This window comes from Pelodiscus sinensis, chromosome 1 (genome assembly GCF_049634645.1).
Source record: "Pelodiscus sinensis isolate JC-2024 chromosome 1, ASM4963464v1, whole genome shotgun sequence".
In the NCBI taxonomy this organism is placed as follows: Eukaryota; Metazoa; Chordata; order Testudines; family Trionychidae; genus Pelodiscus; species Pelodiscus sinensis.
Window position 1 is genome coordinate 190,995,255 of NC_134711.1, and position 27,198 is coordinate 191,022,452.

General features: G+C 46.0%; 1 protein-coding gene across 2 annotated transcripts in view; it reads right to left on the reverse strand.

The window, feature by feature from the left end:
• Positions 1-24,636, reverse strand: part of LOC102444730 (cystathionine beta-synthase-like) — a 64,581-nt gene extending 39,945 nt beyond the window's left edge. Inside the window, exons 1-4 of one of the 2 annotated variants that reach the window (XM_075912298.1) lie at positions 24,179-24,636; positions 22,813-23,006; positions 22,348-22,393; positions 10,341-10,525 (exon numbers count right to left, since the gene is read on the reverse strand). In XM_075912298.1, the coding sequence (XP_075768413.1) occupies positions 10,341-10,519 (179 nt within the window). In that variant the 5' untranslated portion in view covers positions 10,520-10,525; positions 22,348-22,393; positions 22,813-23,006; positions 24,179-24,636. Of the gene's footprint in view, positions 1-10,340; positions 10,526-22,347; positions 22,394-22,812; positions 23,030-24,178 lie in introns of those variants that run through there. The other variant, XM_075912299.1, reaches the window with a different exon arrangement.
• Positions 24,637-27,198: the final 2,562 nt, after the last annotated feature.

The following is a 27,198-nucleotide window of genomic DNA, read 5'->3' on the forward strand; positions in this document are numbered from 1 at the left end:
GGTATGCTTACCCATCTCAAAAACCAAAGGAGACTCAATTCCTCAGCTGACCAACTAGATCGTTCCAGAAGGGACCTGCTTACCCCATCAGCCACTGCTGAGAGGAGAAGCTGCAAGACAGCTCCTACCAGTACTGCTGCTGCTTTGAGAAAAAGCTTCCAGATAAGGGAGTTAACTAGATGTGCCTCCAGTGAGAGGTAAACACATTGGGTCATGAGGTACTAGCCCAAGGTGGTGGTGGAAACATAGATGAATGTTTTAAGTAGAGGAATGCATTTTACAAAAGTGTCTGGCCCATGCAGCCCATCTGTGGAGCCTGAAAACTTCCATAGGACCCCTTGTTAAAAGTTTGGCAGCACATTACTGTGTGGATGCAGGTTGCATGTGAATCTGAACATTTGGGCCCACCTCAAATCTATAAATCTTGTGCTCTTTTTCCGAGTGAACTGTGGGTCAAAGGGTGGGTGAAAGTTCCTAGTTTCATTGACTGGAATGGACTTGTCCATGCTGACTTACTGATATAGTAATGTGTTTCTCTTCCCCAGCTCATTCACTGGGTTGCAAGTGGATGGATTTAGAACAGGGGTGGGCAAAATACGGCTCACTGAACATTTTTCTCCCACCCACCATGACTCTCTGGGCTAAAGCCGGAGGAAAATGTCCCATGGCCCAGCAGAGCACTCAGGCAGTCTGTCTGCCTGCCTGCCGTGGCCTCACCCTCACTGCTCCCAGAAACACATAAGAATGGTCATACTGGGTCAGACCAAAGGTCCATCTAGCCCAGTATCCTGTCTTCCAACAGTGGCCAATGCCAGATGCCCCAGAGCAGAGTTTCTTAAACTTTTTAAGACCGAGGAACACCATGGATATTTTGTTGAGCAACAACAAACAACAACAACAAAAAAGTCGGGGGTGGGGGGAGAAGGGTCAGGGGAAAGTTATTGAGAAAAAAGGTCGCCTGCCCCTTTAAGGGTGGCCATTTTGAACTCTGTTGTTCTCCACGGCACACCTCCGACTGCCTCACGGCACACAGAACACAGTTTAAGAAACAGTGCCCCAGAGGGAGTGAACAGAACAGGGAATCATCAAGTGATCCCTCTCCTGTCATCCATTTCCAGACAAACAGAGGCTGGGGACACCATTCCTACCCATCCTGGCTAATGGCCATTGATGGACCTAACCTCCATGAATCGATCTAGCTCTGTTTTGAACCCTGTTAAAGTCCTGGCCTTCACCACATCCTCTGGCAAGGAGTTCCACAGATTGACTGTGCACTGAGTGAAGAAAAACTTCCTTTAGTTTGTTTTAAACCTGGCACCAAGGTCAGAGGCTGCCAGCAAGCATGTCTCTGACAAGGGGCATGAAGAGACATGCTTGCCAGCAGCCGCTGGAAGCTTTGAGTAGCGTGGGGCCACCATGGCATGTAGGCAGCCTGAGCGCCCCGCTGCACCACCAGCCAAGCACCACCTATGGAAAGTATCTACTAGCCAGAGCCTGCACCTGACACCCTGTTAGGCACCCCAATCCCCTGCACCAGGCCAGAACCCACCCCTGGACCAAAACTCCTTCTCAGACCCTGCATCCCTGCCTGCACCCTGATCCCTATCCAGAACGCCCTCCTGCACCCAAACTCCATCCCAGATCCTCCATTAATATAATAAACCACTGTGTCCGCTTACCAAAATCGTTGGAGTGGCTCACCCACAAAAATTATTGCTCACCCCTGAGTTAGAGAGGGTTATGGAAAGTAATATAAAAGCTGTTCAGAGGCCATCTATAGCATGATCTAAAAGAGGTAGCCACTCCCCCTGGAGGGCTCTGACTACATTAAAGGACTGTTGGGTTTAAAGACGACAGTGTTGCACTTTGTTAATTCAGATACTTCTAATTCTTTAAATGCAACCCCCCAAGAGGAATTCTTTGAAAGTCTCATGCCACAAGAGTGTGTGTGTAAAACCCCGAGAGCGTTGTTGCATATAGGTACCAAAATTTTAAGTAGATATTCCATACCAGAATTAGTCTCTCAGTCACACAAATCCAGAAAACTAGCTAATGAGTTGTGTGTTTATTGGCATCAGACTCAGGGTGTGTCTAGATTACATGGCTTTGTCAACGGAGCCATGTAGATGAGTGTACTCGGCAAAGGGAAATGAAGCGGCAATTTAAATAACCGCTGCTTCATTTACATCAAAATGGCTGCCATGCTGTGCCGATCAGCTGAGTGTCGGCACAGCGCAGTAGTCTAGACGGGGATCAGCCGACCCCAGATCCCTTTATCATCAGATCCTTTATGCCTCATGAAACGAGGCTTACAGGATCTGACAACAAAGGGATCTGGGGTGAGCTGATCCCCGTCTAGACTACTGCGCTGTGCCGAGAATCAGCTGATCGGCACAGCATGGCAGCCATTTTGATGTATATGAAGCAGCGGTTATTTAAATTGCCGCTTCATTTCCCTTTGCCGAGTACACTCATCTACATGACTCCGTCGACGGAGCCATGTAATCTAAACACACCCTCACTCTGGTAACTCACTTGGAATAAGAGTGCTCGTGTAGATAAACCAGATCTAGAATTCTGTGCCCTTTAAATGACTGGCTGTGCCTTTATTTGCTGATCCAATAAAAAGTATCAATTTTGCCAGATTCTTCCGCCGCAGGCATATGGCTGTGAACTCTTGTGTATGTCTTGGGGGGTGTAATGCCTCGCTGGAGAAGACCTACTCACATCACCTCTAAATGACCTATTGTGCTAAAAATAGAACATGGAGGTAGGAGCAATCTGAAGGGCTTGCTGCCCTGAATGTGTTACATCTAGTGGGGTATGTCTTCTCAAGCTGTGACTCACACCCTCAGCTCCCAGTGGAGATGTACCTGGCAAGTCTATGTCTTAACAGATTAGGGAGGCAGTATGCCTATACTGAAGAATTAAGTAGCTAACCCAAAAAAGCTTATGTCAAATATTTTTCAAAATATTTGGGTCAACCCACATGTCTATAACACAAGCAGAGCAAGAGTTTTGGTTGCTGTAAATCAGCTTCACTAGAATTCTGCCAGCTTACGTCAGTTGAGGACCTGACCTCCCTTTGCGTAGAGAGAACTGTTCATCCTGTCATTTAGCAGAGAGCTCTGGTTTCTCCACAGAGAACTTTAAATTCTACTCTCAGTTAGACTGGTGCAATACGGGTTTCCAGCCCATTTTTATCTGTTCAGCTCCAGTGGAACTAGAGCATGTCACTGATACTGAGCAAATGACACACATTTAAATGGCCTGTGGCCAAGTAGATTGAGAGTGTGTGTCCTTGGACCTTTTACAGAGGGGAAAAAAGATTCCTTAGGGGGTGTCTTTATTGAATCCATATTTTAAGGCAGAGCACAGCCACAATCACTCCCCATGTTTTCTATCATGATTTGAACTCTGAACCAACAGCATCCTTGAAATACCAAAGATGTATACGACCTGCTGCTGAGAAAGGTAATAAGTACAAATTTACATCTCCTTCAAAACTGACACATTTTGTGGGGTTTATTTTATTTTTGGTTGTTTGCATTCTCTGGAATTGGCCCAGTCTGGAACATGGAACACATGCTGACTAGTGAATTATGTTTGCTGAAAGCAACACAGGAAAGGTACAAGCAAGGCCAAGGTGAATCCATTTTAAAATTCAAACCATCACTTGAGTAAGATTCACACACACAGCACCATTTCACCCTGCTCCAGAAATCTGTGACAAGTGTCAGCAGGGAGCCAGTCTGGTGGTCAGAAGATTTTCAGCAGTGAGAAACTGTCAGCGTCAGAGGGCAGCGGACATTCCTTACTAGGGAGACCAGATAGCAAATGTGAAAAAACGGATCAGAGAGCTGGTGGGGAAAGGGATACTAGGTGCCAATATAAGACAAAGCCCTGAATATTGGGACTGTCCCTATAAAATGTGGGCCATCTGGTCATCCTACTCCTCCTTACAAGAGTGCCTCATTCATCAGGAGTTATCCTTGTTGGAATCAGTAGGACCAAGAATTTTTCCATTATTTGTAGACCTTGACTTATCCTCTTTGTGGTAAGTGGAGCAAGGAGAACCTAACATGGAACCAGGGAGGCACCGAATGCCCCTCAACTCATGACAAATTGCTTTTCCTTATCATGAACATATTTCACTGAAGGCACACAGAAGCTTTTAAATTCCATGTGAAGTGTGTGAATGTAAAGGGACTTTGACAAATGTCTTTGATTCACTGGCATGGTTGTTGGGGATATTTCAATACCACTCCATTTGCTTTCAGTTCTGTATCTTAGTGGGAACAAGAGGATTCCACTCCAGAAATCCTGCTTTTACTTTGTGAGGGTACGTCTACACTACAACGTTAATTCGAACTAACTTAGTTCGAATTAGTTAAGCTAATTCGAACTAACGGATCCAGACTAAAAAACTAGTTCGAATTAGCGTTTTGCTAATTTGAACTAGCATGTCCACATTAAGTGGACCCTGAACCAGGCTTAAGGATGGCCGGAAGCAGTGCCGGCAGGGCATCAGAGGAGGACTTAGAGCGTGGAGATGCTGTCTCATGCTAGCCGAGGGCTGTGCTTAAAGGGTCCTGACCCCCACCCCGGACAGACAGTTCTCAGGGGTGTCCCGCTTGCAAAGCAGTCCTGGCTTGGATTGCCCGGAGTACTCACACTGGGCACATCACAGCACTCGGCCATCAGCCCGGCTGCACTTGCCACAGGCTGCCATCTGGGGAGAGGAGGCAATTGGGGGGCTGCAGGAGAGCTTCCACCCCCAGAAGCCCGCAGAGCCAGCCCAGTCCTCCCCATCGGGGGCGCGTACCCCATTCCTCCCTCACCTCCTTCCACTTACCCTTCCCTAGCCCCTCTTCTTGATGTACAAAATAAAGGACAATTGTGTTCAAAAATGGAATCTGTCTTTATTGAACAAAACTGGGGGAGACTGGGAAAAGGAGGTGGGAGAGGGGAAGAGAGAGGCTGGGAGAGGGGAGGGCAACTAAAATGATGAGGGGTTGGGAACAGGTCCCATATGAAGAGAGGTAAAGAGACTGGGACTTCTCAGCTTAGAAAAGAGGAGACGGAGGGGGGACAGGATAGAGGTCTCTAAAAGCAGGAGTTGGGTGGAGAGGGTGCATACAGAAAAGTTCTTCATTAGTTCCCATAAAGAAGGACTAGAGGACACCAAAGGAAAGGAATGGGTAGCAGGCTTCAAACTAATAACAGAAAGTTGTTCTTCACAAAGCAAAGAGTCAACCTGTGGAACTCCTTGCTGCAGGAGGCTGTGAAGGCTACAACTAGAACAGAGTTTAAAGGGAAGTGAGATCAAGTCATGGAGGTTGGGTCCATGGAGTGCTATTAGCCAGGGGGTAGGAGTGGTGTCCCTGCCCAAGGTTTGTGGAAGGCTGGAGAGGGATGGCACGAGACAAATGGCTTGGTCACTGTCTTCGGTCCATCCCCTCCAGGGTCCCTAGGGTTGACCGCTGTCGGCAGACAGGCTACTGGGCTAGATGGACATTTGGTCTGACCCAGTACGGCCATTGTAAGCTCAGGGCTCAAGGTCGGGAGTCTCAGTGGACCACCTTGATTTTCATGCACACCTGCTCCTGGGTGGCCAGGCTGGCAGCTCTCCTGCCCTAGACGGCCACTTTCCTGTGCCTAGTGCGGAGGTCGTGGACAAGGTCCACGATGTCCGCACTAGCCCAGGTGGGTGCCCGCCTCTTGTGGTCCCGGGCAAGCTCCCGGGAGCCGCCAGCCTGGTCCCGGGAAGAGGGGGAGGGCTGGGGGGCATCAGGTGGGTGGCTCGATCCGTGCCAGGTGCAGGGTCTGCTAGCTGGGTGCTGGCAGGCTTGCACCTGGCACGGGCACCGTAGCCAGCCTGTGCCCCTTTAAGGGGTCTGGGGCCGGGAGGGGGGCAGACGAGTTTCCCTGGTGTTGGCCAGAGTGGCCACCAGGGAAACCTGGGGAGGGCTAGCCTCCCACTAGTTCGAATTAAGGGGCTACACACCCCTTAATTCGAACTAGCTAGTTCGAACTAGGCTTAATCCTCGTACAATGAGGTTTTCCTAGTTCTAACTAAGCGCTCCGTTAGTTCGAATTTAATTCGAACTAGTGGAGCGCTAGTGTAGCGCCTATTAAAGTTAGTTCAAACTAACGTCCGTTAGTTCGAACTAACTTTGTAGTGTAGACATACCCTGAGAAATTCTGCTGTTTAAAATGCCCAGAGAAAAACCTCATCATTCCAGTATGAGACTTGATTGGCCATTACCGGAATTACAGGAGGCAGCATAACCGGCTCAGACAATGTAAGAACCAGATCAAACCTGTACTATTGTAAATCTTTAGATAATTACCCCCTTCATCTGATCCAAGATCTATTCTTCTTTTCCTAATCTCCCTCCCTATCTCCACCGGACTCACAGCAGATCTGGAAATCTGCTACACAAGGTGCTAGTTGAAGTTCTTGAGACTCTTCAAGCATCAAAAGGGCACAATGGATTCTTAGGTATAGAAATCCAGCATGTGGGCTGTATATGGACATTTACACAAAGTTAAAAGAATTTCCAGGGACACTGGGTATAAGTGTTACACAAAGAAGCATATTAGTGCAAGCTGAGTACTGTAATACCTATTTTCTTTGACTTTACAAAGAGTTCTGTGTTTCTAGAGGCATCAGGGCCAGTGGCAATCTGCATAGACACACTGGAGTACACTTAGGATCTCAGAATAGTTTTGCAAGATCATCATTCCCACATATGCTTCATTTTCTCATCCCCTGAGGTAGCATCCATTGCCAAAGACTAACTCATTCCCAGTCAGCATGCACATTGAAAAGAAAACTGATTTGACTGAAAGAGCTATTTAAGTCAGCTGACATTCAGCAACTAAATAAGGAACTATATTTCCTAGGCATTGTTTAATAAGGTGACTCAATACTTCACAGCCCTGAGAAAGGGTGGAACAATTTCCTTTGTTAGTCATTCAGAAATTCAGCAGAAAGATAGAAGGAGCGGCTTTAACACCACATTGCACAGGCACTGGAGAGAAAGGCGGGAACAATGGCAAAGTTTCAGAAGCAGTGTAAGAAACATGAGACTTTCACTATTTCTGAGCAACATGTTTTGTTACCATGCAGCTCTGAAACTAACCCTTGCATTCTTTAAAAGTAATTGATCTTGCCTAATAAATCACGTGGACACCCTCAAGGAAGGAGCTGCTGGCTGGGAAATAGACTTTGGATACCATGGTCACAAAACACACATGTTAAAAAATTGCTTTGGATCATTCATTTGAAGAGAGCCAGGTAACAATGATCCACAGGATCCTTCTTTACTCAAGGGTTACGTCCAGATTGCACCCATTTTCCGTAAAAGGGATGCAAATTAGAAGTATAGCAATTGTTAATGAAGCGGGGATTTAAATCTCCCCCGCTTCATTAGCATAAAAATGGCTGCCGCTTTTTTCGGCTCGGAGCTTTGCTGGAAAAAGGCGCCAGTCTAGACACGGGTCTTTCGGAAAATAAAGAATTGCCTCAGGGGTCAAACAGCAACAGGCAATTGCTTTCCATATGAAGCAGCCATAGATAAGATTGCCGTTGAGGGGCACTTGGTCCATCTTGTCTAGATTAGGGCTACAGACTGCCTCAAACTGCCAAATTCAGAAACGGATGTCCCCAAAGTTTAGAAGAGTGCTAAAGGTCTGTAGAGGTTCTTGGTTTGATGCAGCCTAGGTCTGGGGGTCAGAGGCAGGGAAGTGGTAAGTCAGGGAATGGGATCCTCGAATCATACATTGCAGATCTTTCTTGTCACAAGGTGGGCTTGTCATCCGGTCCCAAATGTTGGGTTTCACCCAGTGGTTGGGTCAGATGATCAAGCATCATAGACCAGGGAATGAGGATTCCTCTAAGATGGAGCCTGCTCCGGCAGAGAGTGGGAGACCAGGTGATAGGAAAAACTTACAGAAGATCCCTCAAGAAAACCTCTGAGTAGGCCTCAGAAGGAGCTTTGAGAAAGCCTGGGCCTGAACCCCTGACACAAGAGCTATGAAGGCGAAAGACATTCAGAGGCTTCTGCAGGGGATCAAGAGGAGAAACAGGCTCTGAAAGAATGGGGCTTCCAGCTCCAATCAGGTGAAAAGGACTGTCTGGAGCAGGGCTGGGCAAGATATCACTTGCAAAGCTGTTTGATCTGGCCCATGGCCCGCCCTGCCGCTCCTCTGCCCCCATCAAGATCTGGGATCAGGGGAGTGCAAGAAGTCATTTGCTGTTCAAAATGGCTGGCAGTTCCCACTAAGCACTGTGTGCCCCAGCAGGATGGGGGCAGTGGGCAAGAGACTTTGCATACTGCCCCATCTCCAGCCCCAATTGGCTTGGGGGTGGAGAAGCACATGTGTAGTCTCCTCCTCCCACCAGGGGTACACGGTGCCTAAAGGGAACCACCCCTTTTCACCTGGGCCCTGCCTCTTCTAGGGGCCCAGCTTGCGACCACATACTAAAATTCATGCAGTGGCCCCCCTGCAAAAATTATTGCCCACCCCTCATCTGGAGCTACCTGCCACAAGGGACCAGAGCAGAAACACGAAGAGGAGGAAAATGTCAGGCAGCAGGACCTGGGATTTGGAAAAAACTTGTGAGCCCAATAAAGGACTGAACAAACAAGGGAGTGGGGGAAGCTTTGTTTGGAGTTGAGATATTTGAACTATGATACTTTAATAAACCAGGCCAAAGAAAGGGTGTTATTTTTCCCACAGCAGAGTCTGGGTGCAGTTGTTGGGAAGCCACAACAGAAGAAAAAGAGGCAGTGGCAGAGACCAACACGGGACTGATAAGACAACGACACCCTTCTCTCTGGCAAAGGAATGCTAGGTGTGGAGTAGCGTCCATGAAGTGGGCTCTGCTCCCATGATACAGCCTGTGGGGTTGGGAGAATGGGATTCCCCCCTACTTTTCTGCGAAGATATGCCAGGGCCCAGCCTGTGGCCTTGATCTTGATCTGAGAAAACACACTATTCCTTTCTGGGATGATGGTAGTATCTGTACTCATGTTGAGTTCTAGCAGCTTATTCCAGGAGTAGTCTTACTGAGTGCAGTGGAATTGCCTCAGAATAAGATACTGCTCACTGTGAGTAAAGGTGACAGGCACTGGGCCCTTACTTAACACATTGACACAGCTATACAGAGAAGATGGGAGCAATATTGTAGTTTAGACAGCTGTATATTCATTATGGCTGCAGTCTCCAGAAGTTCCCACCAATTTTGGGTGCCTTGCTTTGTGGTGCCTCACTGCAGCTCCCGATGGGTCTGGTTTGCAGGAAAGCTGCTGGGCAGCTGTAATTCCAGTTTAAGTCTACCTTTCGAAAACAACAACAACAGACCTTCGCTGTCTGGCTTGATCCTCTTAGAGATCAATGCAGGTAAAGTAAACAAAATGCAGGACTATGTAGCACTTTAAAGACTAACAAGATGGTTTATTAGGTGATGAGCTTTCATGGGCCAGACCCACTTCCTCAGATCAAATAGTGGAAGAAAATTGTCACAACCATATATACCAAAGGATACAATTAAAAAAAATGAACGAATATGAAAAGGACAAATCACATTTCAGAACAGAAGGTGGATGGGGGGGAGGCAAATGTCTGTGAGCTAATGATATTAGAGGTGATAATTGGGGAAGCTATCTTTGTAATGGGTAAGATAACCTCTAATATCATTAGCTCACAGACATTTAACCCCCCCCCCCCATCCCCCTTCTGTTCTGAAATGTGATTTGTCCTTTTCATATGTGTTCATTTTTTAAAAATTGTGTCCTTTGGTATATATGGTTGTAACAATTTTCTTCCACTATTTGATCTGAGGAAGTGGGTCTGGCCCACGAAAGCTCATCATCTAATAAACCATCTTGTTAGTCTTTAAAGTGCTACATAGTCCCGTATTTTGTTTCAGCTACACCAGACTAACACGGCTACATTTCTATCACTATCCGTAAAGTAAACAGACGCTTCTGAAAACGTAGTCCTTTATGTGACACATGCATACACTGAGCTGGGCCTTGAGTCAGCCTGCAATCGTCCTCACAGTGAAAGAGAAGAGGCAGTCATGAGAGCACAGGAAATATGAATGGATCAGAGCGTGGGGAGGGGTTGGGTGAACGGGGGGGGGGGGGGGGGGAAGGGAAGAGTGCTATCAGTTTTTATACATAATTTCATTGTTTTAAATGTTGAATTCTGACTCTGAACATTCTAGTGGAACCCTGAGGCACATAGGAAGGCCCTGAATTTCCTGCCGTAGTGAGGATATAAAACAAAAACAGTCTCAACGTAACTTGCACAAGAGAGTTACTTACAAGGGCACGTGGGAATGAGGTGAATCGGAGATGGGCTTCCTTGGCTTCCATGTGCACCTACTGGGCAAGTTGGGAGGAAGCCATGTATTGCTGGGTTTTGATTCGTGATTTTCCGCATCAGTGCCATTCTGCAAAAGAGAGTTCTTGAATTTCCTGTTCAGTGTGGACACAAAAGCCATCTTGAGCTGAAAGGAAAAGAGTGGAATAAGAAACTATTATAGTCTATGAGCTTGATTTTCAGCCTTGTGTGTATATGCTGAGGGACCAGTTTGCATGGGGACATTTGAGCAGATATACAATCACCTTAGTGCTATACTGAGTGCCCCAATTTGAGCATCCAAATTTGAAAAAGAGGCCTTCAATTTTTCAGTGTTCTCTAGGAGAATATTTTTCACCATCACATTTAAGGAACTGGAACCTCAGCTGTAATCCATTACGGTACCTCTGGAAATAATCAGTGTTCTTCGTAAGCTAAGTGCTTGGGCAGCCACCCAGGAGAAATTCAAATGCCGTGTAGCTGATTAGCAGAGAGCCCACAGCACTCACAGCTGGCAGAATATGTTTATAGTGGTGGTGCCCATCTGCATTTGCCTTGGTGCACATAACAAAATGTATTCCACACATGGATGGAGAAAAAAAAAAAAAGAGGGAACATGTAAGAGTAAAAAACCCAAACCAAATCATGGATAAAAAATGACTACAGAAAATCCCAGTGACTTTTACCACCCAGAAACCAATCATCCAAGATTTACAATTCCAATTCTATTGCATTATTCCAAGACAATCTGCAAACCAATATTCCAAGTGCTCTAAAGAGGATTTCTGTAGCTTCTAAATTAAATTATTTCCCTTTCCTTGTACCTTCTTGCAAAGATCTGGCATTGGCCTTTAGGGCCCACTGCCACTCCCACTGACATCAATGGGAGTTTGGTCATAGATATGAATAGATATTAGGGCAGGTCCATAATATGTGTTACACTGTTTGCAATTCTTGAACCATGAAATTGTATTGCACTTTGATCTTCAAAAAAGTAAAACTGGGCTAGCCTTTCCTTATCACTTTATGATGCACACGTGGGGCCCGCAGAAAGTTCTTCGATGTTTAAAGATTTTTGATTATTATATTCAAAATTCAGGTTTTGTCCAGGCTGGAAGATATGGTAACTGACAAACTTGTGAAATGATGGCAGCAAGGTAAGCAAAAGAGCAGATCAGATTCCATCTCTGACAACAGTTCTGGGTATCTCAGATTGAGCTGATTGATGACCTTAAAGGGACACAGGGATAAAGTTTAGGCTTCAGGAGCCAACTAAGAGATCTTCAAAACAGCAGGATAAGCAATTGTGGCCTATCTACATTCAAATATGGCTAAGTCAGGGGCATAAATAAATTTCTGTCTATACTACAAATAATTACAACAGTGTTATAACCCGAACAGGGGACACATCTATTGTAACTGGATTCCATGGTTTGGCTGTATTTGAAGCAGAGAGATATGCAAGGAAGATGAAAGGATGGTCAAAATGTCCATACGTACGGGGGAATAGAACAGAATTGTAAGACACAAAAAAGAGTGGGCATTTGGTAACTAAAAGACTCTTTCTGCTAGTGCACCCCAGGAGGCATGGTAATCCAGGCAAATTCTTTTCAGTCAGTTTTACATGAACAGACTTTGCAATACTTTCTCAGGTCACAGACATGCCTCTTAGCTCATTTATGAGGTTTGACTCTCCCAGCACACATAATTGTGGCCGTATCTTATTGCACTATAGTGGTGCTATATTTTGTAATTACTGCAAATAGAAATACCATCACTTGTCTTGAGGGTTGGCAAACCCTCAAGGACAATATCTTGTACTTCCTATAATTCCTCGTCTGTTTGAGTCCAAAGGTTCAATTCTGAAATCTCTTAAAGGGCCAAATCAAAGTCCCAGTGAAGTTAATGACAAAGCATTATTTGATTTTAATGGGACCCAGGTTTGGTCAAAAAGAGCTGGAATCAAAGTATGATCAAGATCCAAATTTTAGAAGTGGCCCATCTGTTTATAATATGCCAGATTAAAGCATTTGATCCAAGTATCCCTGAATTTCAGTGGAGTTCCCACTCCAAATCTGGATCTGGATGAAAAGCTTGCTAATGGTCTCTGTCTTTATTATAGGCTTAACCAAAACCCCAGATCTAAACATTTGCTGCAATGGGGATGTTCAAAATACAGATCCATAAGCAAGTTTTGCAGCTTCGGCCAATTTTAATTGAAAAGGGCACTGTTACCAGTTGTGAATGGCCCAAAACTCGACCCACTTGTATACACTAATTCTCCCTGTGCTTTTATTTTCAGGTGTAGTTACTGCTACCAGTTTAGATTTACAGACTTGTACCAAATACAGCAGCCATGATTTTATAGGGATTGACACAGATTTGCAGCCCATGAGCTGTGCTTTGAAATTCAGGTGCAAAACCCACCAGAGATATTCAGAGTAAAACTAATTCAAAAATATCACCACACTTCACGTGTTTTTGTCATTAAACTGTCAAGCAAGGCTTAATCCAGGCATGTCCAAAGTCCGGCCCGCGGGCCAATTGCGGCCCGTGTTCCGGTTTAATACGGCCCCCACTTCCTCCCCCTCTCCTGGCTCCCCAGCGCTCTTTTGAACTGGCGCGCCTAGCGCGCCGCTTCCGGCCGTGCCGCCGCCGCCCATGGCCTCCGCGGTCCTAGAGCCTGCCCTGTAGGGCACATCTGCAGCCCCGCTCGGCTGCGGGTTCGCCCTGCCCCCTGGGCCGCCGTGAGGCCGGCGTGCCCTGCGCTCTCCGCCCGCCTCCGACCCCGCGGGCCCTCCGCCTTGGGGCTGAGAGTGCGGGGACGGCCCTCACGCATGTTCACTTCTTCAGATCTGGCCCTCTTTGGAAAAAAGTTTGGACACCCCTGGCTTAATCAAAACTGCTAATTTCCTTGAAAGACTTGTGAACCTCAACCAACTTGGGCTGAGGTGGGTGTTTGCAACAAAGCCAAGTTTAATCTAGCTGGAGTAACACCAACAAAGCAGTGCGTGGATAAACAAACATCTTGGTGTGGAAACAGGTGACCGGAGTTTATCGTAGGTACTTATATGGCCTCCAGTACAACAGTGTCTGAGTACTTCATAGTTTAACATATTCATCCTCACAACAGCCCTGGATGGTAGAAAAATGCTATGAATGGGAGACTGAAGAACAGACAAACTAAGGTCCAGATCCACAGAAGTATTTAGGCTCCTAACTCTCACTGACATCACTGGAAATTAAAAGCCTGAATACCTGTGTGGATCTAGGCCGAAGTCATTTCTCAGTCTAAGGTTTCACAGGGAGCCTGTAGCAGAGTAGCAAATTGGACCCCTGTCTCCCACATCTACCTGAACTAGTATCCAACAGGAAGAGAGGATACTGGCTCTGTAAAGTCACTGAGGCTCAGGCAGGCCCGACGATAGGGAGGAGGAGGGGGAAAAAGGAGCATTGTACTAATGTGGCCAGCAGCCCCGGGCCCTTTAAATTGCTCCAGAGCCTTGCACTGGTTCAGAGCCCAAGTGGTTCAGAGGCCGGGCAGGAGGGGTGCCATGTGGTCCAAGCAAGCTGGCTGCTGCCTCAGCCTTGTTCCTTCCACCAGAAGCCCCGCCCCTTCTGGGAACGTGGAGCTGCCCCCCCCACATTGCCCAGGGGGCTGACAATCCTGTCAGCCCCATGGGGCTCAGGAAAAAAAAATCTCCTGAGTGGCCAAGTCTGAGGAGAAGAAAGAGAAATAGCTCATTAGCCAACGTTGCTGAACATTCCTAATGCAGTTTGTTTTGCACAGGCTGAGGTGTGACCAGATGGCAGACTCCACGTGCTAACTCATCTCCTTCTTCCCTAAGCACACCGAAGGGGGAAAGTTGTATTTAAAGCAGTAGCATGGAAGGGATAGGGGTGTGGCCTGAAAACCACGTGGCGCCCAAAGGTCTGTGGGAAATCCCAGTCTTGGTAATATTACTAGTCGCTCAGCACAATTTTTCATTCTCCCTTCTCCCCAGCAGCATGGTTGGACTTTGGCCTGCTGCGCTTTTGCCAGAGCGTCTCCTTCATCGAGGGCAATGCATGTTGCAGAGCGGGAGTTCATGCTGAAACCAGCATTTGACACGAGTTACAAAGGGTCACTGATATGTTGAGCGTCATCCTTGCACTAATCTATGGAACCGCTCCCCCTTCAGAGAACCCCACTTTTACCGTCATGCCTACAGAATACTGCCAATTGACAGCGACTGGGCAAGTGGCCAGGTGGGACAACTCTACTCACGTTTTATTGATCTAAAAATAAATCATGACATCATACCTACAGAGCATCCCAATTGCTAGTCTGTGTGTTATGTTATCCCCATCTTCTTGTTAGGCCCACTTGCTGTGGCTGGTCTTAAATTTAAGATCCTGTGCGTGTTTGTGAGGAGAGAGAGGGGGCTGCCGACAGGGGTGGAGGGGCAGCTGCCCCAGGGCCCAACGATTTAAAAAGGTCTGGGGCTCCGGGCCATGACCACTGTGTCAGCAGCAGCAGCTGAACCCCCAGGCACTTTAAAATGCCACCAGTCCTACATGGTACAGTGCAGGCAGCGCTGAGGGTTAGCTGGGGGAAGTGCAGTGTGTTCCAGGTGGCACTGAGGGCAGGCTACCGAGTCCCACCCCATGGGGAAGGGGTCTGAAGCCAGCATCTCCCCACAATGCCCAGGTCCCAGCAACTTCTGTTGCCAGACCAGGTGTGTGAGTGTGCTCACGCACGTACACACAGAGTACAATGGGCCTCAAATTAGTTTGCAGCCTTTAGGTGCCACAACTTCTAATAGCTTATAATATATTTAGGAAGGACTGAGTGGGCAAAAGGGGGGGGGAGGGGGATCATGCTGCCAGTACTAAAACATCCTGGAACTTTATAGATGACAATTTTCCAACTCAAAAAGCATAGCAGCGAGTGTATGAGAATTCTTTATTAGACTTCCTAACAGATAGAGAGGGAATGACCACGGAACTAGAAGCTAATGGGAGGTTAGGTACAAATGATCATGACTTGATGGCAGATATTAAATATAAGTGCAGAAAAGTCCAGACTAGTAATATATATACTTGCCGCTTTAATAGAACCAAGTTTAAAAAGTGTGAATGATAATTGGGAATAATTTAAGAACACGTTACTAACTGCCTGAAAAGCCACAATCGCACAATTGAGGAAGAAGGCTGTGTTCATTAAAGAACAAAACTGGTGGAGAGGGGAAATAAAGGTAGCAGTAATATATTTATTATATTATATATTTATTTAATAAATAAATATATATTTATTACTGCTGCCTTTATTTCCCCTCTCCACCAGTTTTGGTTTTGTGTGTGTGTATCTTAAACATACACACATGCAAATGGAAGAAAGGGGAAGAAAAGTAGTGAACATAAAATCAGAAGAAGTGAGGAACTGTAGAAAATTGACAAATAAAGCTAAGGGATACAAGAAGAAATATATGGTCAGCAGTGTTAAGGACAATAATTAAAAACAAAAAAGGAGCAAAAGGAATTATAACAATAGTATTAGTTCCTTTCTAGATTAAATGACAGAATTATCAATAATAATGAAGAAAATACAGACGTGTTCAATAAATATTAGTGTTCTGCATTGCGGGGGGGGGGGGGGGGGGGAGGGCCAGGGCGGGGCGGGGCGGGGAAAGATGATACAATTTCATCATAAGGTAATGATAATACTCTTTTCATGCCACTAGTATCTTTGTGGCTATGAAAGTCAGACTTTTTAAAATTAACATGTCCTGATAACTTGCATCTAAGAGTTTTAAAACAACGGACTGAGGTGTCCATGGGACCATTGGTGTTGATTTTCAATAAGTCTCAGGTCACTTGGGAAGCTGTAGAAGACTGGTAGAAAGCTAAGGATGTGCCATTTTTTTTAAAAAAGCTAATAGATTGACCCAGGTAATTATTGGCCAGTCAGCCTAACATTAATCCTAGGAAAGTTAATGGAACAATTAATATGGTAGTTCATTAATGAAGAATTAAAGGAGGGTAGCTAAATAATGCAAATCAACAAGATTTATGGAAAATAAAGGCTGTCACACTAACATATATATTTAATGAGATTGCTAGTTTGGATGTTTAATGCTATAATGACTAACTCCTAGATCTCTAAATGTAATTGTAAATAGGGAATTGTCACTGTGACAGTACAATCTGGATTGTGTAATCCTATAAATTTACATATAATGCTGTCACACATTTTATAAGGACAATAATGTTCAGCAGATTATGAGTTTCCAAATGATAATTGGTACAAACTATTATAGCCTTGGAAAAAAGGATGAACATAGGGTATGTTTCGGTGAGTGTTTTTCCTTTGGAACACTGAAGAGATCTTGACCCTATACTATTTAATATCTCTATCAATAACCTGAAAGAAAATGTACAATCAATGAAAATGTTTGCAGATGACACAAAAGTGGTAAATAATAAAAAGGAAAATCACTGATTCAGAATGACCTACATTTGCTTGGTAAACTGAGAACAAGTAAATAATATGCATTTTAATATGACTACACATAAAGACGTACATCAGGGAACAAAGAATGCAAACCATATTGACAGAGTAGGGAGCTCTATTCTGGGAAGCAGTGCTCTGGAAAAAATGGGATGGGGGTAGATAATCAGCTGAAAATGAGTTCTCTTTGTGATGCTGTGGCCAAAAAAGCTAATGCAGTCTTGGGATACAGAAATGGAAATTTTGACTAGGAGTAGAGAGGTTATTTAAACTGTGTATTTGGCACTGGAACACAGGGTCCAATTCTAGTGTCCACAATTCAGTAAGGATACTGATAAATTGGAAAAGGTTTTAAGTTGCATAAGAATGATTAAAGGATTAAAAAACATGCCTCATGGTGACTGTTAAGCTAAAGAGACTCAAGGAATTCAAAGAGAAGGTTCAGGAGTGACTTGATTACTGTCTGAAAGTATACGTATATACACAAGGAACAAATAATTTATAATAGGCGCTTCAGTTTAGAAGAAAAAGATATAATGGGATCCAAAGGTGAAGCTAGAGAAATTCAGGTTGGAAAGAAGGCTTAAAAAACCCAAAAACAAACAAACAAACAAAAAAAAGCCGCAGCACTGAGAGTAATCAATGGAACAATTTACCAAGGTTTGTGGTGGATTGATTTTCTATCATTGGCAATTTAAAATCTAGGCTGTTTTTTTTCCTAACAGCTCTGCTTTAGGAATTATTTCGGGGAAGTTCTGTGGTCTGTGCTACACAGGAGGTCAGAATGGATGACCACAATGATCCCTTCTAGTTTTAGAATCTGTTAATCTAATACAACCCTCCTACCTCCAATTTAGCTATACAGAAACATTCAAACATTATGAAGGGAGATTAATTTTAAAGGCACATTATTTTCAATCCAATGATCTTGGGGTTCTTTTAGTTTGTCTTCTGGTCTTTGAGATTTGATTTTCAGGTTTTCCTTCCCACCTTAGAGGGCTAAATACAGCCCTAAAAGAAGAAGAAAGAGTCATGTCGTCTGTCTCCAGATGCTGGGACTTTAAGGACTAATAATAAGACTCACATAGGTTGGCAATGTTACTTGTGCTTTTGTTTTCCATGGAAGAACATGCCTTGATCCTTTAGACTGCAATGATGCCTGCAGCACTCACTCTGATCAGCATTTTACAGACCAGGAGCATTGGCAAGAAATGGGTAACTGGTTATGACTAAGGCCATGTGAAGCAGTATGGCTAAAAGGAGGACGGTCTGATCTCCTTCCCAACACTTGCACCCAACCTGCAATTAATTTGCAGGTTTTTTAAAAAGTTTGAAAAATGCTAGAGTTCTTACAATTGGAGTGTGCCAGCCTTGGGAGCATCTCTCTGAGTAAATCCTTAATTGCCCCGTGATTTATGGGACAAGGAGCACAAGCCACTTGTGTATAGAGAAGAGAGAAATTAAAGTACAGTAAACTTCCGATAATCCAGCACCTTTAGGACCCAAGGGGTGCCGGAATATCAAATATGACAGACTATCGGAAGGGGGGGCTATGAGGGGTCTGAAGTGGGGTGGGGGGAGGGATGCCCCCCCAGACCCCTCATAGCCCCCCCTTCCGATAATCCGGCTCTGCCCCAGGAGTCCCCGATTCAGCTGCTGTTGGTCAGTTTCAGCCTGGGACAGAGCAGCTGGGGTGCTGCCGGGTTGGTCTTGGGGACGCCCGGGACAGAGCATCTGGGGTGCTGCTGGGTTGGTGCTGAGAGGCAGGCGCTACGGGACCAACCCAGCAGCACTCCAGCTGCTCTGCCCCAGGTGTCCTCAAGTCAGCCGCTGCTGAAACTGATCGGTTTCTGACTCCAGGAAGCCAGGGGCAGAGCTGCTCTGCCCTGGGCTTCCTGGAATCAGCTGCTGGTCAGTTTCAGCAGCAGCTGAATCAGGGACGCCTGGGGCAGAGCAGCTGGGATGCTGCTAGGTTGGTCCCGTAGCGCCTGCCTCTCGGCGCTGCGAGACCAACCCAGCAGCACTCGAGCTGCTCTTCCCCAGGTGACCCCAAGAGCAGCTGGGGTGCTGCTGGGTTGGTCCCGCAGTCCCAAGGGGCAGTGCTATGGGACCAACCCAGCAGCACCGCAGCTGCTCTTCCCCCGGCTTCCCCGATTCAGCTGCTGGTCAGTTTCAGCAGCGGCTAAATCGGGGAAGCCGGGTGCAGAGCAGCTCCAATTGTCTGGCTGCCCGAGCACTTCTGGGTTCCCAATGGTGCCAGACCATTAGGAGTGCCGGAGCATTGGATGCCGGAGCATTGGAGTTTTACTGTAGTATGATTAACACACTTTCCACCAAGCAGCTCTCATAACAAGGGTCACTGGACACAAGTCTGGCACTAAGAAGGGGGTATATCTTTCATCACCTAAAATTTTGGGAGAGAATGTTTGATTTCTTATTCCTAACCTTATCATTCTTGACTGCAGCTCTTTGTGCCATTGCTCCTCTATCTCCTTTAATAACTGTACTAGTACTAACTCTAGTACAATTAACTGGATATTATTGCTAAAGCAGTCAGTACTGCACTAATATGTTATTGTTATGATTAGGGTTCATAAGTACGGGAGTTCACATTTCTGTTAGAGATATTGTCTCAGGCTGTTTGAGTCTACAGACTTGGTATTGGTTACACTTGAGTCCTATTTTTGAAGGCTGTCTTCACAGTCTTAAAGATTATCAACTTATTTTGTTTTAAAAGTAAACAAATATGGAACACCATTATGCAGAACTTTAAACATAATCTGAAATCAATGTTACTTACTGGCCAAATAAATCACTATATACTGCCTTCGGCATTAACTAATCATTTAAAGAGATGGCTAAGAAACTTTTCCCCAAACTCACCTCCTGCCTGTGTCAAAAGCTCTCCTGTTCTCTGTTCAAATTAGTGAAAAATCTAGTTCTGCCTCTCCCTGATCTCCTCTGTGACAAAGTTACTTATTTTCAATATAAAAAAAAAAAAAGACAGCAGCACATTGAAAATGGAAGCATGTGTGCGAGCACAGAATATATTGAATTTAATATCTAAATTAATAACACGACATATTGGACAGAGGGGCAGTGGAGCACATATAATTGTGGTGCTGCAGCTATATAATTTGTCTAGCATGCTGCGTAGGACACATCACCTTGGTTGATATATATGAAATGCTTTGCAGATTTTAGTTTATGGTTATTTAATCACATTGCACTGGTAACTCTCCAAATGGAAACAAAATATTCCCGCTCTGTGAAGAGACCATCATACATTAGACTGAATGAAGAGATAAAGAAGGGTTTGACACAGCAGAAAAATGCTCAAGTTAATTTGCCCAGTCAATCTTTTCCACCACTCAAGGAAAAATCAAATCTTTTGTGCAATTAAAAAGTGAGTTAGTAGAAAATGTTTCTCTTAAAAATCTCTCCAAATAGAAGACTAGTTTTCCAATAAGTATCAGAATATCCAGAACTTGTTAATACAGATTCTCAATTAGCCCTAATCAAACCTTTAACTATGGGTCCCAAATCACAGGCTACGGTTATCTGATTAATAAAAGCTGCATATACATGGTTATGCTATTATAAAGAAGTACTTACAGTATTAGATAAGATACACTTGCCTGGCCGCAAGGTAGTTACTGAGTGACTTCCCTAATGCTTTAGCTCACCTGTTTATATCTGCAGCAATGAGAGAGGAAGCCAATCAGCTGAGTTACAACACTTTATGAATGATAGTGATTGGGTGATCTCATCGCATGTCTAGTATGTGATTCCTCTCAAAATCTTAATGGTTGGGATACAAATAGGATGAGCAGCTTTAGTTTTAAAGATTCACCAAGCACATGTACGTTAAGGCCTCAGTTCAGCCAAGCTCTTAAGCACATGCTTAAATCCATCCCAATTCAACTAAGTACTTTAAAATGTGCTTCATTTTAAAGATCAGCATGTGCTTAAGAGCTTTGCTGAATCAGAAACTAAAAGCCATACCAGAAGCAAGAGAAACACTTTGATGTACCCCACTGTATGAATATCCTTCATGCCTTTGGGCACCCTACGATCAAACACTTTGTGAGCCTAATTCTGTTATTCTTACATCACGTAAAGTAGCCCTGACTCCCACGAGGGTAACAGGATCAGAACCGTAGGTACAAAGCAAAGGTGAAGCAGGCACAATATTATGGAAGAATAGTACCAGTGTCATGCTACTAGGTACCTAGCATGTCAGATACACTTTAAGGTTGATGGGCTGGTGCTGTAGAAGATTAGTTATGGATTTTGCTTTCCAGATTCCTGATGCTAGCAGCTTTATCAGGGTTTAGCACCTAAGGATCCTTTGCACCCCTTGCTAAAGGACTCCCTAAGGGTTCCCAAGCTATTGCATACTGGCTGAGATAAACAACTATTAAAAAGCAGGTGTGTGGGAAACTTTACTGTCGTCCATGAACACAGGTTATAAAAAGCAGCAATGCCTATTTGTTTTGGACCCAAAGCTTTCCTAAGCAATAAACATAACAGACAGAGGTCCCAGCACAGGAATGACTTTATCTTTGGCCTTTTTGTGATATGTGAAATCTCTAGAAAACATTACCAGAGATAATCCATAGTGGAACAATCCTGTGAGTTATCTGATGTGACCCAGTCTTCCAGGTCACACATAAAGGTGCCCCAAATAATGTTAGTCCCAGTAAGAATGATTTTCTGTGTACATTCCAGTTAAAGAATAACCCCAGGGGTCCATTCTGGCCTTGATATCTCCCTTTCCAAACACACCTTGGACCAATATATAGTTAAATCTAGTCTAGGTATGGGACTGACTATGCACTGAACATCAACTGTGTGTTTGAGCAGCATGGATCTGCAGCCTCCTGACATAGCTAGATGTGGTCTGCACTCTCTTTACTGGAGACACGGAAATTTTGTATTGGTTTGATGCTACCTTGCCAATGTGTGTGTTCAGATGATGGGGCACATTAGCCCACAGACCTTGTGGGGAACAGAGTTTAGCTCTGACAGTCCATCAGACCTTCGTTCCATGCGAACAACTCCCATTAATTTCACTGTGAGTGTATAACAATAAAAATAAAGTGGTACTGGTTATGTAATTCTTACCCTCCTACTGTGCAATATTCAAGTTCCATTTTCAAATGTTAATAACAGTGGGGAAAAAACAGATCATAAAAGTAAATGGAAGCTGTTTATTAGATTTAAATTTTGCATGACTGTGCCCTTCTGAGGTGGGGTACGTTCATATTTTGCATTTACTCTGAAGTCTTTCAGAATAAAAGCTATATGTGCTTCCCCCATTGAAATCAGTCGTCTTGGGCAGGAAAGTTCCAGGAAAGCAGACACCCAAACTAGAACACGTTGCAGGACTGTAAGGGAGAGAAGAGAGTACGGTTTGGACAGACACGTGGGGAAATTCCTTGCTTTCACAGAAGACATCACAGTGCTGAATTACTTACCCTCCAAAAGAATGAAGTGTTGATCTGGCTCCACTACAGTTTGTGCCTGTGGGTGTCCAACAGGGATGTAATATCCTGTTTAGTTAGTTAACCAGTTAAACTGATTAAACAGAGGTGAGTGGGGGGAGGAGGGTTGGAGTGGCTCCCTCCCCGCCAAGGCTGTGCTGCTCTGGCTGGACTGGGCCCACCACAGATGAGGGCTGCTCCAACCAGGCTAGAGTGCCCTCCCTCGCCAGCAGTGGGCCTCGCAAGCGTGGAACAGCCCCTTACCCATGGTGGGTGGGAAGTGCTCCAGCCCCCACAGGTTAACCATAGCTGATAAGCCTCACCTGCTAAGGGGTAACCATTAATCGGTTAACCATTCACATCCCTAGAACTGCTTAGGAATTGTGTGACCCAAAGCCAGTCTCTCAGCTTGGTTCTCTCTCTGAAGGGAATTGGGGATGGATAAGGTTAATCAGTTACCTGGTAAGCACTGTCCAGTGGTGCGGGCTGCATCGGGCTGACTGGCTGGACCGTAGCTGTATTGGGGTGGCAGGCAGGGCTGGATCTCTGTCGGCCTGGTGACACCCCAGCCTTGGCCATGCCAGAGCAGCCCAGACAGGTAGGTGGAACTCTGGCCTTGGGTGTGTCAGGCTGATTGGCCTGCCAACAGTTACCTGGTTAAATGAGATAGGTGTACTAGTTAACTATTTTAATGGATATTTACATCCCTAATGGGAATGCATAATTCTCCTTAGGAAGAGTGCATGCAGCACAAAGGTGATTTCTAGGGGAAGACTGGAGGCACATCAGTTCAGTGTTTTTTAACCTGACTCATTCCATTGTGGATTGAGAAATCCACATACTTTTTTAAAAGCCACAGGAAACACTGAAGGAAAATGTAACGGAAGCTGTAGTGTGACACTTGGTACGAGAGCAGCCTTCCACAAGGTGGAGGGAAATCTACCCCCACACACCAGTAGGAAGGAATTTCTGTGGGAATGGGGTGAGAGCCGTGGGAGGGGCTGGTGGTCCCACCCCCCAGAGTCCAGCCTCGCCCCTGGCCTTGTTCCTGGGGATGGGGGTGGGGAGAATCAGCCCCAGCATTCTCTTGGCTGTCTGGAGTGTGGGGGTGGGGGGGCTGGGGCAATGTGCCGCCCCATCCTCACACTTACTTGGAGGACAATGGAGGGGGGTGCATTTGCACTCCACCCCTTTCCCCCCACATATGAGCATGCCACGTGTGAAGAAAAACCATCTAGCAAAATGGCAGATCTGAACATTTTTGACCAAGTTTTAAAGGGTGTCTTTGAATAAAGTTGTTTTGCTGTTAGACCCTAAAAACAAATTCTCTACGGGTTGGCATGATCCCATTGAAATCAATGCAATCATGCTAGCCAGTAGAGGACTTGATCCTTTCACATTGTATGAATTACGGCTGCTTAAAGTTGAAAAACAAATACGGGCAGTTGGCTGTATGAGTGATCTGTAGGCATATTATACAATCCTTATTTGAACATAAAGCTTCACTACATGGCTAAACTTGAAAAATAACATCCGTGAAAAACTCTTTTTTCCTCATAAAATAAAAAATCTTTTAAAGTCTTTTTTAAAAAAGTGAAATGATCTTTTCACTAGGGGTCAGATTCCAATACCTCCGCTCATGCTGAGTAGCTCTCATTTCACATGTAGTCTCATTGAAGTCAGTGGGATTACTTACAAACTAAGCCACTGCTCAATGGGAGCGTGGGTATCAAAGTTTAGTCCTAAGCTTACAGACAAATACAATGAGTACAACAACTGAATACAACAATCATGTTTTAGGAAATTCAAGACTTCTCTTAGTTACCATAGTGAGTCTCAGTAGCTCCCATAGCTTTTCAAAATACTTTAGAATTGGTTTGGATCACCTGCTCATTAATTTTCAGCTGTTTGTTCATTGCTGCTGCCCTCAGAAATGCCCCCAGAGTTTGGCTGAGAAAAGCAGAATGTCTCAGTATGCTCAAGGAGTGGCACTTCAAAGGGGCTTTGCAATGTGGAGCTGGGGATCAACTGGCGTCCCCAGCTGATCCCAGTCTCCTAATGTGTTGCCCTTGGAGACTCCACTGCGGTGCTTCATGGAGCCCAGGGTCAGCTGGGGAGTCCAGCTGATCCCAGGCTCCATGCAGCACTGCCCCGTTGAAACATCGCCACAGCATTTCAAAGGGGAGGTGTGCACAATCAATTGTGATTAAATTTAATTGCTTGGCAGCCCTAAAAAAAAAAAAAAGGTTGAGAAACACTGCTCTAGCCAGCAGGTGATTAAGCACACGCACATATACAAGTTGCCCTCAGCCGTCTGTTGTGTGAGATCTGATCAGTGGGTGAGGTCTGAGCACAGCCACCAGATCAGGCCATGACAACAAGACAGGTGGGGGGAACCTAAGGGCATAGGGGTGATGTAGGGCACCTTGCCGCTTGGCAGCATCTGGCCTCAGGTGGTTTGGTACAAGCACTCCTGTATGAGCAAAGGTGCTCTGTGGCATTACTGGCAGAGATCTAGGCAACTAGGGAAGTTTGGCACTTAAAAGTTTCGGTGGTAACTGAGGAGGGTTTGTGAAGATCTTAGTGATACCTAAAGGCTGAAGTTTGGCAGCACCCAAGTCCCTTTGTGGCTCTAGCTCTTGGTGTTTCCTGTATTTGAGTAATTAGCTTGGCAGTCTCTGCATTGCTGAATCTAAACAATTCTATTTTACCGTCATATTGTTTATTCACCAGAGGTAAGTGCCACTGCCTTCAGTAATGACGGCCTATAAAACAAGGCCTCACTTGCACCCATGCAATAGTATTTACAGCTAAGACACTTACACACGTTTAAGTGGTGGTGGAAAGGTCACTTACCTCAGGTGACTCTGAGATGTTTTGGGTAGGTGGAGCATGGTCATGTGCGCCTGTCCTGGCAAGATCAGGGTCTCTAAGCACTGGGCTGCCACCCATGCCCTTGTGTCCTCTAAACTGAGGGCACATAGGGCTGAGCAGCACTGATGGCCTCATTTTCCTTGCTAATTCTAGCATTGCCAAACCCATGAGCTCCAAAATCACGAGTCAGGCCCCTCCCCCCAAAAAAAGAGTTGTTTTAAAAAGACAATGTTGTGGATTGGTTTGAGCCTGTCTTGAGTTTTGAGCTCCCCCCACCCACCCCCAGTGCATCTATGTGGCAAGTGTCAACCAGGCTCCCAAATATGCTAGGTTTTGGGGGGGGGGCCCTGCTGCAGGAGCTCCCACTCCCACATCTGCCCATCCCCTGCCCAGGCATTAATCCTGCACCCCAGTTCGGTTCCCACCCAGCCTTCCCTCTGGTCACTCTCCCACATCTAGCTTCATCACTGCTTCTCTCAGGGCTCTTCTAGGTACCCTTGCTTGTCTCCCTATCATGCTGTGGGGGCAGCTCCAGGGCCTCTTCCCACTCCTCTGCTCCTTCCCAGGCCCAGAGGTGCTGTCCTGTCTGTATTTCTCACAGTGGGAAGAGGGTGCAGAGGTGCATTGAGGGACTTGGCCAGGGCTGGGGGAGGTCAAGATCCAGCCTGGCAAACCTTCAGATGTGGCTGGCTACGATACTCTGGGCCACCAATGTCCCAAGGCCCAGTGGGACCCTCCAGCAGGCTCCCTGCTTGCCACAGTCCCATACACTATTTAACGTGGGTGGGCACGGGTGCCATATAAGTCTCTGCCTGTGGACCCCGGGGGGTGGGGGAGGGAGGAGGGGAAGGGAATCTATATGTTCTGCACACACCCCCAGCACAATCCTCACAGCTTCCATTGTCCAGAAACTGGCCAATAGGAGCTGCTTGCAGAGCATGCGGCATGCAAAGCCACTCCCCTCCCCCAGGGGACCTTGGTGCAGACACACGCATGGCCCCATCAGCCAGGTGCTTGAGGTTGCAGCAGTCAGGGAGTCTCCTCAAGGGTCCCGCTGGGCTGCTGGCCGGGAACCGCCTACTACAGTAAGTGCCTCTCAGTTCGAGCCTGCACCTAGTGCCCCAACTACTCCATCTCCCGCAACTCACTCTCAGGTCACAACCTATACCCTCTGAAGCCCCTTCTGTACCCCTGCCCCTGGTTATCCCATCCCAGACTCGGCACCCCTCCTACTCATGCCTCTAGGTCAGAGCCCTCTCCTGCACCCATACCCCCTCTGGGAATTTGCACCCCAATTCCCTGCCCTAGGTCACCAAACTTCCTCCCAGTCCCACACCTCTTCCATTAATATCAAAGAGCACTTAAACTCTTGCCCATCCATGGGCTGGGCTCTGTTTCCTCTTCTGGCTGGCTTCTTGCAGGGGTGAACGTCACAAGGAGGCTGGCCCTTCTCATGTCGTCATGCAAGAAGCTCCAAAACCCTCTGAAATCCAGGCACTGCTGAAAGCACGCTGAGAGTTGGCAATGCTGTGCTTGAAGAGATAGCTTGATCCTGTGTCGAGTTCCAACTGGCTGGGCACATCCAGCTTCACAGTGCCCCATTCTGTGGCCCCGAACCCTCAGCACCGTGGCTTCCTTGCTCCTATAAGCAGATCCCATAGCACACGCTAGGCTGGGCTCCTGTCAACTTGTCTTTTAGCTTCTACTGCCAAGAGGTCAAAGATATATACTACGGCTGTGTCTATACTGGGCCACTTATTCCGGAAAAGCAGCCACTTTTCCAGAATAACTTGCCAGCTGTCTACACTGGCCACTTGCTTTTCCGGAAAAGCAATGACGATCTATTGTAAAATTGTCAGTGTTTTTCCAGAAAAGCTATCCTGCTCCCGTTCGGGCAAAAGTCCTTTTCTGGAAAAACTGTTCCAGAACAGGGCCAGTGTAGACAGCACAGTAATCTTTTCTGCAAAAAAG